This window comes from Asterias rubens, chromosome 5, assembly GCF_902459465.1.
Source record: "Asterias rubens chromosome 5, eAstRub1.3, whole genome shotgun sequence".
Lineage (NCBI taxonomy): Eukaryota > Metazoa > Echinodermata > Asteroidea > Forcipulatida > Asteriidae > Asterias > Asterias rubens.
Genome location: NC_047066.1, coordinates 18,904,544 through 18,922,924, shown reverse-complemented (window position 1 = coordinate 18,922,924; position 18,381 = coordinate 18,904,544). Strand labels below are relative to the sequence as shown.

Here is an 18,381-nt window from a genome sequence, read left to right as displayed (position 1 = left end):
CCTAGAATCGTGGTTTAGGAATTCCATTTGGTTTCCATACGTTTGCATGTTGACTCAACTTGCACTCGGCTCAGAAATATAAAATTGAGATAATAATCAACATCTATTAATAATAACCTGGTCATTCTTACTCAATGGTTAACAACAAAACAAACCTATTTGTACACACAGGTGAGGCTTTTCTTTAAAGGTGTCCTGGGTTGTTTTACATGCTTCTCACAACACACACTAAAGTGCTATTCACACGACAGCAATTTAACTGGGGTCCCTTGCTTAATTTTAGCATGGTTGTGAAAAGTAGCCATGTTTGACAAGATTTTCAAGCAGTAGACAAAATTGTCCTTTCACACGAGGTACATTTTGTAAACTTTAACAACCATGCTACAATTTAGCATGGGACCCTTGCTAAAATTGTTCTCGTGTGAAAGGGGCTTTACAGTTTAATGTCTCATGTGAATATGGAGCTAAACTCCATGATCTGAAGGGCCATATGGAAGGACAAACCAATTACGGTAAGTGTCTTGCTCCAGGACACAAGCGCTGCTACTGGAACACCATGCAACACCAGAGCTTGAGTCTGGTGCACTTGACCGCTCGGCCAAGCCATTCCTGAAGATAATATTTTTATCAAATAATAAACCACAATGGATAATATTGTAAGGTAGGTACAATGTATCCATTGCATGTTTCTTTTGGAGGAATCCGATAAGCAAGTCAAAAGTAAATGCACAATGACAGCTTTTTTTATTCCATCAGAGCATCAATTTTGTTCTTTGACAAAATGAAACATTGTATAATGGATTCTTTCACATTCAATTCCTTTCAGAATGCATCCATGAGCGAAGCTTTTGTAAAACCTTTTTCAATAAGATTCTGTAACATATTGTATTTTTCGTTATTAAGAATGTGAAGTTGCCCCTCACAAGGCCAGAGAACAATTAAGGCTAGCCATCAAATAAGAGGGGAAAGCAAGTATAACCGGGAGACAAGATATATCAACTTAAATACTATTTCAATTTATCATTATTTTGAACAATGATATATTTCATGTTAGAGAAAATCCAAGATACATGGTGGGAGTTTAAATTGCACCAGTACATGGAAAATCTTGAGAGTTGGCTAGTGCTGGGCCCTAGTTGGGAATAGGGTTAGGGCTAGAGGTAGGAACTGGTAGAGACTAGGGTTCGGCCAGAGTTATGAATGGGGTTAGAGCTAGAGGTAGGAACTGGTAGGGCTAGGGCTAGGGCTGGGCCAGAGTTATGAATGGGGTTAGAGCTAGAGGTAGGAACTGGTAGGGCTAGGGCTAGGGTTGGGCCAGAGTTATGAATGGGGTTAGAGCTAGAGGTAGGAACTGGTAGAGACTCGGGTTCGGCCAGAGTTAGGAATGGGGTTAGGGCTAGAGGTAGGAACTGGTAGAGACTAGGGTTGGGCCAGAGTTAGGAATGGGGTTAGGGCTAGAGTTAGGAACTGGTAGAGACTAGGGTTCGGCCAGAGTTAGGAATGGGGTTAGGGCTAGGGCTAGGGTTGGGTCAGAGTTAGGAATGGGGTTAGGACTAGAGGTAGGAACTGGTAGGGCTAGGGCTAGGGTTGGGCCAGAGTTATGAATGGGGTTAGGGCTAAAGTTAGGAACTGGGTTAGGGCTAGGGCTAGGGTTGGGCCAGAGTTATGAATGGGGTTAGGGCTAGAGTTAGGAACTGGGTTAGGGCTAGGGCTAGAGTTGGGCCAGAGTTATGAATGGGGTTAGAGCTAGAGTTAGGAACTGGGTTAGGGCTAGGGCTAGGGTTCGGCCAGAGTTAGGAATGGGGTTAGAGCTAGAGTTAGGAACTGGGTTAGGGCTAGGGCTAGGGTTGGGCCAGAGTTATGAATTGGGTTAGGGCTAGGGCTTAGAATGGAAGGGAAGAGATGAAACTGCAAAACAATGATTACTACTGAAAATTACTGTAAAACCTTTGTCATAGAAAATCAAACTTGATTGGAGTATTATGACTCATTGATACAATCCTGAGAAGTACGCTAGACTAAACTATTTCATACGAAATTCTGAATATCATAATTACAATTTCTGTAGAAAAACAAAACTTGTCTAACAAGCAATATTTTCTGGAAATAGTTTGGATTCTTCTCAATATCAGAGGTGATTGTTCTACATATTTTGTGGTTGTGAAAAGCCTGTTTAATAGTTTATACGAGTGTGTTAGTGTTCATGTCTTCTGTGTGCAAGATGAGTGGTTTACCACACTACAAATCAGTTCAGCATACCAACAGTACATACCACAACCAAGCCACAAATATTCCCAAAGTTACTGTAATGTCCATGTTTTCCTCAAGCTGTAAGCTTAAATCATGAATACTGGATATCTGCTGACACTAAAACTAAAGAACGGAGTGCATTTTCGCCCAATTTCTTCTACTCTCATATTTCTGAGCAATGAGGTTGGCTTTAAAGTGGTTTCATTCCCGCCTTTCCCAAAGAGGATCCCAGGTTTGAATCCTGCCTCACTCGAACCAGAGCCAATAATTAACATGTAGTATGTAAATCACTTGGAAGACTTATAAATTTATGCCCACACTACAGATTTGTTTGCAACCCTTCGACAAAATGTTGTGCCATTCATAATGGGCAATCAAAACAACAGCAGCAGCACGTTCTCCCTTTAGCAGTGGTCTGCTAACCAAGGACCTACAGTACCTAAGGACCAGACAAAAGCCCCTTTCACACGAGAGCAATTTAGCAAGGGTCCCTGCTAAGTTGTAGCATGGTTGTACAATTTTACAAAAGTGTATACCTTATGTGAAAGGACAACAATTTGTTCTACTGTTCAAGTTCTCTCGCAAAATCTTGTCAAACATGGCTACAAATCACAACCATGCTAAAATTAAGCAAGGGACCCCAGTTATATTGTTGTCAAGTGAATAGCACTATATTCACTCCAAGTGGCCCGACTGGCTGGTTCAGTGTTAAAAAGCATTCATATTTCTCGTTCGGACTTGTGAAAAAGCTTATGGACTAGTGAAATGACGAGATATATACCTACATGTAACTGATCCTGCTGGCCAGTCAGGGCAAACCTTGAACATTGATTTTTAAATTTTTTAAATGCCATTTCTTTTTACTTGGACAGTATTTAAAAAATAATCATTCTCAAGTTTTGGTCAAAGTAGAATGAAATTTCTGATCATAAAAGTTTCCAGAATGAATTTTTTTAAATTTTAATTCTGATAAGATACCAGTACCGTCCTGTACTGTTTTGTTAAGTCAACCTCACCAAAAATCTACTTGCCTCTTACAAAAACAGTTGTACTTAAAGCCAACCGACCGAAGGACATTCAACATTTAATTGTTATCACTAGATTTGACTCATCTGTCCACTTCATGACATGCCAGTACAAAATCTTTAAAAATTCGGAATTGTCATTCCGTGACAATGCCGTATTTTCCATAAAATGCTATCACATGTACTTTGTTATCGTTAGCTTTTAAACATTTCCATAAAAATGGCACTGCCAGGGAAAGTTCTTCAGAGATATTGTCACATTCTACTGTTTCTTTCCAATATAAACAGTCAATGATTAGATATTTTTTAAATGATATTGCCACTCAGTGTTTATTATATCTCAAAAGTCTCCAACCAAAAACACAATCAGTGAAAATATCAGCAGTAAAATAAAAGAAAAGAAAAAACTGTTACTGTGTGTTTATTACTTCTCAAAAGCTCCAACTCGGACACAATCAGTGAAAAAATCGCAAAGAAAAAAAATAAAAGAATTTTTTTTTACTGTGTGTTTATTATATAACATAGCTGTGTTGTCACAGGACCGTGCCGTGCCTCAAAAAAAGTACACATCAGTTTGCGAGTCTATGTGTGAAGGGGTCTGAAGTCGCTTACGGCTCCCAAATGTAGCCATCCACGAGTCTATAACCAAGTAAAGTAAGACATGAAGGCTTGCCACAACCAAGACAGGTGAATTGACAGAGTGCCTGAGGCCATGTCTTGTTATGATGAAGACCCTGAAGGAACAGTCACTTGTACTTGTCCAATCCACCGCTTTCATGAATTTCCTCCGCGAGTCTCCCGCGCCTTGCGCCTCTGCGAGCTCCCGAGTCTTCTGTTGTTCCACCCAATCAATCTCCAGAGGTTTATTATTTATATTTTATTCCCTCCTACCCCCTCCTCCTTTCTCGCCAATTCTTTGGTAACCATCTGCGGACTCTTTTCTCATTTTGGTTCGATTAGCCGAGTTGGTCTACTGCTGACCCCAATTTCCTTTCCCAACCTTTAGACAAACACTGCTCAAGTTTTTATTTCATTGCCGTATGCAATTTTCTCGACTGAAAAATAAGAGAAGGGCGAGAAGTTACTTGTCCTAATTCGAGATAGGGTTAATCCTAGCGTTTCGTAAAATCAGCTGCAGTGCCCTTTAAAACGTTATCAAACCATCTTTATTAGTCAAAGTATGCAAAAGATTTCCCCAACCTGCATAAAATAGCAACCCTGTGTGCTATTTTAGGGGTCAAATTACAATATGGATTGCATATTATTCACCTATTAGGAAAGTGTGAAAACCATGCGAGTCATTTGCTCCATGCACGGAGTATTCTAATCATTTTCCAAAAAAAAGTGCGCACATATGGAATTTTCATTTTGCCAAATGTGCGCTGTCGGAGATAATAACTTGTTTACACTGTCTAAGTTAAACTCTGAAGCCCTTTTGGAAGGTAAAGGGAATTCAACAAAGCATGATTGTTTCTCCATTGTGACCGCTTGCTATAATTGTTCTCCTGCTGGCTGGAAACTATCCTTAAAATTATAAGTGTGTGATTTCTCTGTAAAATTGTAGCTTTAATGTCATTGGAATTCTTTCATGAGAAACTTGTTTTCTGTTGCAAACTGCTTCCCAACAAAAGGACCTATGGTATAAATGGGGGGGGGGGAGAAGTTAGTGGCCTGACGTTTCGCCCTAAGTAGAGTCTGTTTGTAAGATGCACCATACATTAATCTCTTTGAAGAAGAATTGTCAGCTTGAAAAAGCCCATTTGTTGTTCCCGTTTTGACTATTTGTACCTACGCTGAGACACTTCAGCAGTGGTTGCACTAAGTCCCAAAAAATATCTGTTAAGTATAGAAAGTTGTTAAGCTTTTTGCTGCTTATGAAATTGAGCCCATGTGATTCTAGGGGGATGTACATCTACACAGCCTGATACTTAACGGAGACAATAAAGGCGATTGCCTCCATGCCCCCTGGTCATTGCCTTGGTGCTCTTGAAAAGCTCCAGTAGAATTTTACAATATCTTCATAGGGTGCCCTTTTACCGATGAGAAAATGCCTTGGTGCCCCTGCCCTATCAAAAACGAAGCATACAAGCTTTTAAGCACAGAATTTCTTATACTTGATTCAAGGCTGTTGGTGTTGTGTGCCCTGGCTCGGTGCGGCACGCTGCATGTAGCGCATACACGAACAACTGTAATGTACAGTACATTGTACAGCGAGAACAGTATAGCGCAGTCGTGAGTACATGGTCATGTCTTTCAACCTCCTATGCGTGGCTCAGAAAGCACTCACATACAAAGTAATGTACAACATACAGATGGTACACATGTACGTGTACACGTATTATATGCACGCTTTGTGTTATGTAGGTGCGCTGGCAGAATTCAGTGGGGACTCGGAGGATGCCAATCGCGACTGCAGCGCCTTGATCAAGGCTAAGCATTCCTCGGCAAGCAGCGCCATAACATTGAACCCTGGATAGGCTCTATCCTCAGCCGAAACGAGAGCCTAAGCCAAATTCACCAGCAGTGGCTTAGAAAAGCAGAGCTATGTTTTGGTTTCTATAAATCCGCTCAACTTCAAAATTGTCAGGCAGCTACTTCCCATCAACCCTAATTCCTTGTTGTGTATTTATTTTTTTCTAAGCAGGATTACATTTATGTCTCCAGTTGATCTCTAGACCCTATACATGCACCTAAACAGGAACTACAATGTAGGGTCTCACATTATTTTGTGCACGTTGTGATCTGGCAGTTCGCTATACATTTATTTGTTATTTTTGTACAAATGCCAAATGCCTTACTTCGCCACCAGTCAGCAACATCTATGTCGAGATGAGAGACTGACATACACGCACCAGTGTAAAATAATGCCCCTAAATTCTTAATGCAAGTCAAGGATGCAATTTTCTTGGTTGCCACAGGCTACCATACATCAGCAACAGAACTATCAACGTATTACCGCCGCAGCCGAAAATATTTGTGAGTTTTTATTAATTTCCTGATGCGAGAAAATTTAGCTGAAATTCGAACCTGAAGGTCGAGGCTGACTGTATGGAAGGGACTTGGAAAAACTGACATTAAACACAAATGGGGAGGGAAATTGGATACGAACGGCAAATGAAATTGCTGGGATCAGCCGTGAAATTAAGTGAAATGTGACAGTTTCAGTTTGTTAGTAATTTTCATTCATTCCTTGGCAATTTTTGTGTGCCACAAGGGCAAATATTTGACTTGAGACTTGAAGTAGGGTAAAGGAAAAGAGAACTTTTGATAATTTCCTATCTGTCCTCTTCTCCAGATTAAATTGATGCTGATTATTTGTTTATTTGGGGGTAGCGGTTGCTTCTTTAAATCTGACAAATTTATCAAATGAATACTGATAACAACATTTGAATACTGGCTTGTTCCCCCTAAAGCAAAAATCTTTTTGAGCCAAGTAGACAACATTACTGATCTTAAGTGGAGAAAATTTACTAGGGCATAATTTCAAAGTCTGCTTTAGAAACATCATGAGAAATGCTCCAATTTAAAAAAAGTAAGAAATTGCAGCTGATAGAATAATGAAATGTAGGGACTATTCAGAATAGGGAAATGTTACAACAATTCATGCTTCTTCTTTTTTATTTGGGGGGCGGGGGTGGGGTGGGGGGAATGTCTTGACCCACCAACCCACCCTTAAAGGAACACGTTGCCTTGGATCGGTCGAGTTGGTCTTTGTAACCGTTTGTTAGTTTGTTATAAAATGCATATGGTTAGAAAGATGTTGTAAAAGTAGAATAAAATTACCCATACAAACATGCCTCGAAGTTGCACGGTTTTCCTTTTACCTCGTCGACCAACACGGTTGGCCATTTATGGGGGTCAAATTTTTGACTCCCATAAATGGCTTACCGTGTTTGTTTGCAAATGTGTTTTTTCTTTTTTCTTTGTGTGACCATAGAGATGTTATTATAAGTCACTGTTTAACATATATAATTTTTTAACAAAAACTGAACTTGTTTTTCGGTTATTTATTTTGACCCACCTAGCCCTACACATAATTTTGAGGCGCAGCTCTTGAACATTGAAATTTCGGAACGGCCCCTTACTAAAGTAAAGTTCCCGATCTTATAAAGGAATGATCTTATTTTTTTTAAATAAAATGAAACAAAACAGGGAACTACAGCAATTAAAATTTTCACAAATGCTGGTTGTTTTCTTAAGGATTCAAGGATGATAAAGTAAACAACTTTCTCTTTGACGTACCTATCCTCCTTTAAGTACTACAGTACGTGAGTATTGAGCTAATGTATGTACCCGCACATAAATACAAGCGCATGCACCCGCATTTTAAAATGTTATTTGCAATAAAGTTCACAGCCAGTGCTAAGTCCCCAAGCTTAGTGAGATACATGTTCATGTAATGAAGGGCAGTAGAGGGTAGTGTACTTTCCAGTACATGGGAGTAACTTTGTTATAGCGACATGCTAACCCTAGCGATAGTAATGCATTGCAACAGCTCTCCCCATTGATTGCAACACTGAAGTACGATTAACGCCAAATTTAATGCTCAGGTTTAGAGTTAAGCTCAGGCGCTGTGTAAACATGCACCGGTTTTCCTCTCCCCCCAGATGCATGCTGTTGCTGTTTATTGCAAAACTCAGTAATTTTGTTCCTTCCGGTTCTCGCCAGATGCAAAGGGATTTCAGTTGAAGCTTGTCAAGTCATCTTATAAGTAAACTCACAGCTCACAATAAAACTTTTAAGTGCAGTGTTTTTCCAATTTTATTTCTAGGGCGAAATAAAGAATTATAAAAATGTATAATCAGTCGATGTGCTTTTAAATCTGAGAAAACATAGAACATGTAGGTTTTCAAAGAAATTTGTGCATAATGTTTTCCATTGACTTTAAGCATTTACAATGAAAGTGCCCTTTGCACAATGAAAATGGCCTTGCCAATATCAAAGATGAAATTCCTGGCCTGACATATGAAAAGCAAAAAGCTAGTTGAGAACTTTCTAGTTTCTGATGCAAGTTCTGAACAAATCGAGCACGTACAACTATAGGTCAATGCTCATCGTACAGTACACACATTGTAGGGTGTTAAAGTATTTGTGTGGGGAGCTGGAACCGTTATTCATAGTACAGTAAATAATTAAGTACATGTACAGTACATGTGTATTGGACAACTATGTACTATTGTACCCCTTGCTCCTTGACCTGATCCTAAGGTCAAAGCCATTCACCCCAGGGAGGACATTCCAACAAAATGACTTTTGACCTCTCATAAGGTGACCAGACTGACCAATTAAATTAAGCTACAATGGGGTTTACTCACTGGGCTAGGCCCACCTTTTTCTTAATAGGTGTCTACAGTGTACATGTATTCCCCATGCATATAAACACAGCACACACACACCAGCCAATTAGAAGTGACTGGCCTCCATTGATAGGGAAATATTCCTGCAGGCTATATTAGTCAAGGGAATTGACTGACCAATTAAGAAAATGTAGCTGGCATCATTATCTCTCTCCATGTACAGTAAACCATTACACACACTTTAAAGAGAAAGTGTAGCATTGTCTTGGTTCTTTTCTGGTTTTCAATACACTTGAAATATATGAGCAGACAACCAAACGGTAAAAATTTCATCAGTTGGTGGTCTTGTTTTCGTGAAACATTTGTGGTGCGACTATTTTGCTAGCAAAACCAATTCTGTAATGTTTCTTTAACGTATTTCTTTTATTTCATTACAGGCTTAACTCAAACAAACAGGCAAACCCCTCATCCAAACCTCCCCCCCCCCCCGATCAAATTTGTTTCTCTTTTTTTTGCTAATACAATACAACACAATACAATAAACTTTTTTGTCCCTGCAAGGGAACATCCTTTGCCCTTATTGCTCACATAAAAACACAGTCACCAGTAAAAAGGTACAACGTTGAAAATGAGTTAAAGGAACACTTTGCCTTGGATCGGGCGAGTTGGTCCATAAAAAGCGCTCGCAACTGCTTTTTTTATAAAATGCATATGGACGGAAAGATGTTTCAAAAGAAGAATACAACGATCCACACAAACCTGCCTCGAAATTCCTGTAGGCCCTACTGTGTCATTTAAATGTCAAATAATAAACCACAAAAAAAGATACATTTGGTAATAGAAACATTTCCAGACAAATTATCATCTGAAATGCATCCCATCAGAACAGACAGTAATGGCATCGTTGGTGACACGAATCATCTCATATGTAATCCATACTACCTGATATAATTAGAAAAGAATTTGAGAAAATATGCGATGTGAAAGCATTTTGTAATATATCTTCTTCTTCTTCTTAATTATCAACGGCCTGTGAAAAAAGTTGTTTGTCCACTTTGTTTTCTCCGATCATCTTGACGGGTGACAGGTGCGTTGACAAATATTTTCACAATCTGTAATAAGTTTTCTTTAAAGCCATTATACACTTTCATCACAGAAAAAAAATAAAAGTTCACAGATTTACAAATAACTTACAGGGTTTACAGAAGGTAGTGGTAAAAGACTTCTCTTGAAATATTATTCCATGAAATGCTTTACTTTTTGAGAAAACATTAAAACAATTATCAATTCTCGACATCGAGAATTACGGATTTATAGTAAACACATGTCATGAGACGGCGAAACGTGCGGAAACAAGGGTGGGTTTTCCCGTTATTTTCTCCCGACTCCGATGACCGATTGAGCCTAAATTTTCACAGGTTTGTTATTTTATATATAAGTTGTGGTACATGAAGTGTAGGCTTTGGACAATACTGTTTACCGAAAGTGTCCACTGGCTTTAAAGGGAAAGTATACCTTCGTTTTTTTAAATTGTCAGATTGTTTTAATCCAATATAAATGTAGATAATATACAACAAAACTAAACTTGTGCAAATTACATTTCAAAAGGTGGTAGCGTTTTTGAGATATTGCCAAAAATCTGGTGCGAATATGTCCATGCTGGAAGAATATTCCAAAGAGACGTTACTGTCAGTAACGCTTCTCAGATTCAAATTTTGAAGATTATGAAGATTCACTGGTCTACAGGGGAACATGTTTCTCACTGGAACAACAGCTCTTCCCACTTCAAAAGTTGTCACAAAGACTAACAAATTTAACATTTAGAGATGACAGTAATGTGATAAAACTCTGTGGATAAAGCCCCCCCCCCCACCCACCTATGAACCTGACCGCCACCCGATCCCAAATCTTTGAAAAAACTAAAAAAAAAAGTGCCATATTTGCAAATCCAGTAATGCTTTTTGATCTCTCTCGCGTTTGTATTGCTACTCAATTTTAATCTAATAAAGATAAGGTTGCCATAGTTACAAAGATGATGGCATCAATATCGGGGGGGGGGGGGGGGGGTTCTTATTATGAGTTCCCCGAGGACACTCGTTTCACTCTAAGAAACACTCCTGGCTATTTCCAAACTCAAGAGTGTTTCTCATAAGGCGTGCAGCGTCCCGTGCTGTTCCAATTTGCAGCGCTCAATAAAACCCAATCACTAACTCAATCATCGGGTCCCATGATGAATGTGTGTGGTGAACTCCCATTCCTTCTTGCAGGAACTGCTTTGTACATGTATACCAGAAGCTAGAAAGAAAGCACCGGCAACAAAGCATGCAGGCAATTTGTTACTAACTGTTTGACGGCAGATGTTATTCCTGTTTCTCTCAACTCACATACTTCTGAATTACTCATGTCCAATCATATCTCTTACTGAATTTTTTTTCTACTCAGCTGGTAAAAGCTGATGGTCTCATCAATTTCTTACCTAGCGTCTCTTAAAAGGGAAATAACTCACCTGGAATTCATCCGCTGGGCAATTAAAAATTGATAGAATGGAAAATGATGAATAGATGTTTTCTATAAAAGGGAAGTTGTCGTGAAACAAAACCTACTAGAAATTTACAAATTCTTTCTCGTTCAAGTGAGTTTGTGAAAATTACACAAACTGACATTGGATTTTAGGGATAAAAAGCTTTGAGCCAAATGCCAGCAAGTTGGTTTAGAGTGATTCTACATGTACATCTTATGTAAGGATAATCACTTATCTGTTCACTCAATAACAGAACTAGACAATAAGGAAGCAAAAGTAAGAAAACAATTCTGCAAAAAATGCCTTGAACACTTTTTGGGCATGAGGGGATTATGACCGACTTTTCCAACCCAATTTTATAGAGTTGCTTTAAAGACACCGGACACTATTGGTAATTGTCAAAGACCAGTCTTCTCACTTAGTGTATCTCAACATATGCATAAAATAACAAACCTGTGAAAATTTTAGCTCAATTGGTCATCAGAGTTTTGAGATAATAATGAAAGAAAAAACACCCTTGTCACACAAAGTTGTGTGCTTTCGGATGCTTGATTTTGAGACTTCAAATTCTAAATCTGAGGTCTCAAAATCAAATTCGTGGAAAATTACTTCTTTCCCAAAAAACTACATCACTTCAGAGGGAGCTGTTTCTCACAATGTTTTATACTATCAACCTCTCCCCATTACTCGTCACCAAGTAAGGTTTTATGGTAATTTTTATTTTGAGTAATGACCAATAGTGTCCACTGCCTTTAAAGCACTGAATTAAACTAAGCACAATAATAACAACTCATGGTAACCAGCAAAACTACAATACAAACAAAATATGACAGGTTTCCTACAACTATTGCTCGAATAAAGATGTTTTAAAGCAATATTTTCTGCAAAAGCAGCCAAATGAATTTAGACCCCACTGATGAAAAAACCCTGTACATAATGTGGACGTACTGAAAATGTTCAGGCTTATATTACTTTTTCATACCCACCTGTACATGGACCAAAGTCAGGCCATGAACTTCGCTCTTAAAGGGGAACAGCAATTTTTCACTGTAAGGGGCAGTCTATGGGGAAAACTTTAATTTGTTTTCAAACTTTGCAAAAGGCACCACAGTCAAAGCACGGGCAATAGCTATAGGGGCCATGGGTTATTTTGAGGTCTGCAAAGTGTAAAAAGCATAGGGCACCACGGCAATTGCTGTGGGTGTCGTCAGTTATTTCGAGGCCTGCAAAGTGGAAGCATAGGGCACCACGGCAATTGCTGTGGGTGCCATGGGTTATTTTGAGGACTGCAAAGTGTAAAAAGCACAAGGCACCAAGGCATAGCTGTGGGTTATTTCGAAGCCTGCAAAGTGAAAGCATAGGGCACCACGTCAATTGCTGTGGGTGCCATGGGTTATTTTGAGGACTGCAAAGTGTAAAAAGCACAAGGCACCAAGGCATAGCTGTGGGTTATTTCGAAGCCTGCAAAGTGAAAGCATAGGGCACCAAGGCATAGCTGTGGTTGCCATGGGTTATTTCGAAGCCTGTAAAGTGAAAGCATAGGGCACCATGGCAATTGCTGTGGGTGTCGTCAGTTATTTTGAAGCCTACAAAGTATTCTGTGCTTTACAAGAAGCGGCGTCATAAGTTCAGATTTCTACCTTGAGCAGTGCTTAAATTGGCTCTTTCTCTCTCGCTTGAATACCACAATGAATGCAAATGAACATGAATGAAGTGCAAGGTTGCATTTAAACAAGCATGGGCTGCATCTTTATTTCAATGCCAACACTACTTACCTCCTCTACAGCATCTGCATTATGCGTCACGTCAAAGATGACCGCAGTCGCACCTAGCTGCACTGCACGCTTCGCCTGCGATACAAGAGACAAGAAAAATACACTTGAATATTTGATCGGGCTTTCAGGAGATTAACGTTGGAAATATATTTATTTTCCTTTGCCTACTTCTTTCAAGAAACTACCATTTGGCATACAAAGGTGAACAGTGTGTAAGAGTAAAATTTGACAAGATGCTGTGATACTTCACAGAGTCAACAGCCACAATCGCCTCCACACTACTGGTCAATGTCCGCTAAATTTGTCCCAAAGAAGTTTGAATTCCTCTCATACATTCATCGAAAAAAGAAAGAAAAAAAAGCCTGCTCCCTTGAATAAGTATCAGGCCCGAATGATTTGTTTTTGAAAGGGCAATTTTCTTTTTGGTAAAGGGCACACTATGAGGAAATTGTAAATTTCTACTGGAGCATTTCAAGGGCACCAAGGCTAGTACCAGGGGCAACACAGGCAATCGCCTTGGGTGCCTCCGTTCAGTATCAGGCCTGTAATATCATTCCAGATACTCAGGCCTAGAACTTCGTCTTGGAGAGGGCGAGGCCATTTTCGAAATTGTAAAGGGCACTTCCACTGCAAAATCTTATTAATATAGTCTATGGGAAAGTTTTGAGAGGGCACCAAGGCCAAGACCAGGGCAATGGATGCTATGGCCTTCATGGCCTCCGTACAACTACATGTACTTTCACTTAATAGTGGAAGGTTGGGACTTCTCTGTAAAAGTGTGATACCATCACTTAGCTAAATAGAATTTCAGGCCTTCTCTTGAAGAGATTTTGAGCATATAATGGTCAAAGATTTTACTTGGCAGTGGACACTATTGGTAATTACTCAAAATAATTATTACCATAAAACCTTTCTTGGTGACGAGTGACTGTTGATAGTATAAAACATTGTGAGAAACGGCTCCCTCTGAAGTAACATAGTTTCGAGAAAGAAGAAATTTTCCACAAATTTGATTTTGAGACCTCAGATTTAGAATAGGAGGTCCCAAATCAAGCATCTGAAAGCACATAACTTCATTGACAAGGGTGTTTTTTCTTTCCATTATTATCTCGCAACTCCGACGACCAATTGAGCTCAAATTTTCACAGGTTTGTTATTTTATGCATATGTTGAGATACACCAAGTGAGAAGACTGGTCTTTGACAATTACCAATAGTGTCTTTAATCATCCTCTGGTTAAAACGACTAACATAATATTCCACAATATCACAACAAAACACCCCATAGAGAATTAAATAACTTTAAATTTTCAAAGGTTGGTATTTGTCTAGCTGAACACATACACTAGCTGCATGTAGGGTGGCAAGGCTGAGCAAAAGAGCATTGAATTCAAGTTCTGGTGGTTAAGTCACCGGGATGTGGGTTCGAGTCCCAGTCATAACACTGGGTCCTTGAGCAAGATGCCATTCTATTTGCTTCTCTTCATCCAGTGGTGTAAAATGGATCCCACAAGGGCTAAAAGTTGATACTGTGTTTAAGTCACCAGCTGCCGATTTCAAGAAATGCTCAGGATTAATCGTAACTCGAGTTAGGATGAGTAACCCGTCCTAACTTAGGATGGATTCAATGCGTCCTACGAATTTGGATACAGAACTGAACCCGTCCTAAGTCCTAAGATTAATCCTAAGCTTGGAAGAGTTTGGTGAAATCGACGGCAGGATGTGGGTTCAAGTCCCAGTCATAACACTTGGTCCTTGAGCAAGATGCCATTCTATTTGCTTCTCTTCATCCAGTGGTGTAAAATGAATTCCATGAGGGCTAAAGGTTGATACTGTGTTTGAAAAAGCCTCTTGAGCGCCACTGCAGCTATATTAAAAACTACCGCCTATTTTCTAAACGATCCGCCTGGGTAATAGTTAAAAAGCAGGACAGTTCTTTTCAGAACTGAGAAGTCTCCCGAACCTCTACTCCGCGGAAGTAGAATAAAGCAAGACAGTACTCTAAGAACAAACTCTACCTGGCAAGTAGATACACACATGGTGTTACCGCAAACCAAATATATATTGATATCTCACCATGCAATGCCTCAAATCCTGTTACTTTATTATTATTCACTGCAATGTTACCAAACGTATACACCTCTGTTAAAAAAAAACCTGTGTTAGGCTCCATTTGCACCACTAACCATGCATGAATTTGTATTACAAAGTACAAGGATATAGTGTTTCAATTCTCAAAAAAAAAAAAAATCCAATACAAGGGTCTAAAAAGAAGTGAATGGAAATATATGCACTGTTAAATAAACCAAGTATTGCACCTGCCAATTAGTGGTGTTGTTTCTCATTAAAAAACTGAAACGTTTTCAGATTAAATTCACAATCAATTTTCTGTCGGAGCAAATCTCACTCCAACTATATAATTGCAAGAACGACGATTAATTTAGGAGTGTATAGTTTATTTCTATTGCAGTTTGAAAATTGGTCTTAAAGGGGAAATCAGGAATTTGACCCCTGGCAATTTTAGTTTTTGTATTTTCCAAGTGAGGAATGACTACTTTATCACTGTTTCAAAGCGCTGTACACTGTAAAAAAAACCAAAAAAAACGTCTTAATAGGATTCGGTGACTGCAGGGGTCGATTTCACAATGGTAGTCCTAACTTAGGACTAGTCCTAAGCCATGCTAAGAGACAGGACTGGTCCTAAGTTAGGACCAGTAACTCATCCTAACTTAGGACTGGTCCTATCTCTAAGCATTGCCTAGGACTAGTCCTAAGTTAGAACTACCTTTGTGAAATCCACCCCGGCCGTCAATTTCACCAAACTCTTCCTAACTTAAGATCAATCTTAGGACTTAGGACGAGTCCCAACCCTGCATTGTAGCAGGATTAAACCTAAGTTAGGACGAGTTACTCGTCCTAACTCGAGATAGGATCAAATCCTAGCGTTTCGTGAAATCGGCTGCAGGACACTTTAAAATGGGAACCATTTGATCATGAGATTAACATAAGAATGAGGGGGGATCAATTTCATCAGACAAGGCATACTGGATTATCCCCTGATCTTCCATCAATAATTCTTTACATGCTGCCAAACAATGGAGCCATTCTTGTGTTACCAGAAGTTAACAATGTGTGTACTTTACTTAGGTGAGTGGCATACAAGATGGTGCACAAACGTCACTGCGTATACGTGCAGTATATGGTACGCAGGTGCAGTTTACATGCACTTTTCCATGTAAAAGCTCACAGGGATGCTATTGCTATGGCCTGTATGCTTCGTTTTTGAAAGGGCAAGGGCACCAAGGCATTTTCTCCTTGGTAAAGGACACGCTGTGAGGAAATTGTAAACTTCTACAGGAGCATTTCAAGGGCACCTATACATGTAATAATAATAATAATAATAATAATAATAATAAAAATAATAAAAATAATAAAAGAACATTTACAAAGCGCCTTATGCAACGCCTCAAAGCGCTGTATACAAATATAAAAATCAGCTACATACTAAAATACAAAGAGAAAACACTCATAAAAACTTACAATAAGCAGATAAGCAAAATATATACTGATGACAACCCCAGCTGAAACAGGTTATTTTTTTCAACATTCCCAATTTTCTAAGGGTCAAGAAAAACCTTGGATGACAATAAGTTTATTTAGTGAAAAAACATGTAAGATAAGAATGGGGGTACCACCAATATGTAAAATCTCTTTTGGAGGTGTGTTGGCTCTGAAAAGTGCCGGTTTGGTCTCAATATTTTTAACAGTATACTCTGCTCCTCAAAAACATGATTTAAGTTCGTGTGGAGAAACACATTAAACTGCGATTGTTGTGCGATTGCTCTAAACGTATACCTTCCCTACAAAGCTGTATCCCTGCATTTACATGTAGATTTCTGTTAATCAGAATAAAATCTGTACATATTCAGGGACGATACTTGATTTTTCAAGGGAACAGGCAATTTGTCCTTTTTCCATTACCAAAATGTATACCTTTCCTTTAATGTGTTTCACCCAAAAGTATTGAAATGAAAAAAAAAGGGTTTTCTACTGTGTCTCAATCTTGGTCCAAATAGGTAATCCACACCAGTTTCAATTTTTTTTAAACAACAATCGATGATTCAACCTTCTCATAAAAAACCCTGACCATCCTTACAACGTTAACATGTTTGCACAACTCCACAAACGCATGTAAAAATTACAAGCTAAATTGTAATTGATATACATGCAGCCATGCATAACTGTCGTCTGGGAGAGCAGTCCAGCCAGCAGTTCTAGCCAATTAGAATAACAATAGCTCTGTCGGTACCCAGCAAAGAGCGTCGGTTACCACAAAGTGAGCCATTGATTCCTTTCACAGTTGTAGGAGCTGTCATACTCATTTAGGGGAGATCAAACCGAACCGACGACGAGGCTCTACGAACTGTGGTTGATCAGTCAGGCGATAGGGGAAACTTTACAATAAGCGTTCCGATCGTTGCAACTATCAAGGGTGCGTGTGTGTATGCGCTAAGTACACGCTCAGTTTGTGTGTGTGTATGAGTGGGATACGGCCCAGAGATGTTGGGAAAATACTTGTGGTTGTTGATGATTTAAAGCGGACGCTGTTTGATGAGGTTTTTAAGTCAGTGAAAAGAGGGAGGTTCCAACATTATTATGACTGTATTAAACAAAACAAACGTCCTCAGGTTCAGCCCTTTTTTGTTTTGTGTTTTCAAAAAAGTGTCAACTCCAAACGAAAGACATACACTGAAACGGATAAAATGTCTAATAGAGGTGTTGTTCTTTACCAACAGCATACATGTAACTGATCATTTTACTTTTGCCCTTTACTCTGACCCAAATAAAATCTACAATTCTCCTCATAGAGGTTGCCCTTTGTCCTCACTAACATACAGTCCTGCTTTTCTAAGAACGTAGCATTTTAAAAGCTTTATTGCTCTTTTATTTTTGAAGATTTAAACAAATGTTTTTTATGTTAAAATTGTTGTTATTTGAAAACAGATCCCCCCCCCTTCCCAACAATTCGTAGTCCAGAATGAAACTCAACTTGAACTATAAAACAAGTGTCACTTTCTATTGCCAATCGTTTGCAGAGCCTTGCAAATTGTTCCAACATCATGTACTGTACATTGTACTGTACATACTGTTAGTTTGGCAGTTTGGGCGCCAAGTTAATATGTATAACATCCTGTGGTCTACATAGACATATGTTTCACTCAGACAGGTCGATAACTCTTTCAACTGATTGGAAAGTTTTCAAAGAACACTGCGTATGAAATATGCAGGTGTTTTTGTAGATTTCAAAAAAATTGCAAACTTTTAAGGAACCCAAAATAAAACATCTACGTCTGAGATTAGCAGGGCGTTCATACAGAAGCACCAGAGAACCTGTCTCTCAGCTTATCACCTGGTCACCGAAACATGGAAGGAGAAACAGGGGAAGACAAAGGCTCAGCTATACAGATGTAGTTGCTAGGGACATCGGGGTGCTTCCAGCTGATCTTCCCAACC

General features: G+C 39.1%; 1 protein-coding gene across 1 annotated transcript in view; it reads right to left on the bottom strand.

The window, feature by feature from the left end:
• LOC117290474 (E3 ubiquitin-protein ligase ZNRF3-like) overlaps positions 1–18,381 on the bottom strand; it is an 80,758-nt gene that overhangs the window by 25,237 nt on the left and 37,140 nt on the right. The window contains exon 3 of the mRNA XM_033771889.1: positions 12,869–12,943. Within this exon, the coding sequence (XP_033627780.1) occupies positions 12,869–12,943 (75 nt within the window). The remainder of the gene's footprint in view (positions 1–12,868; positions 12,944–18,381) is intronic.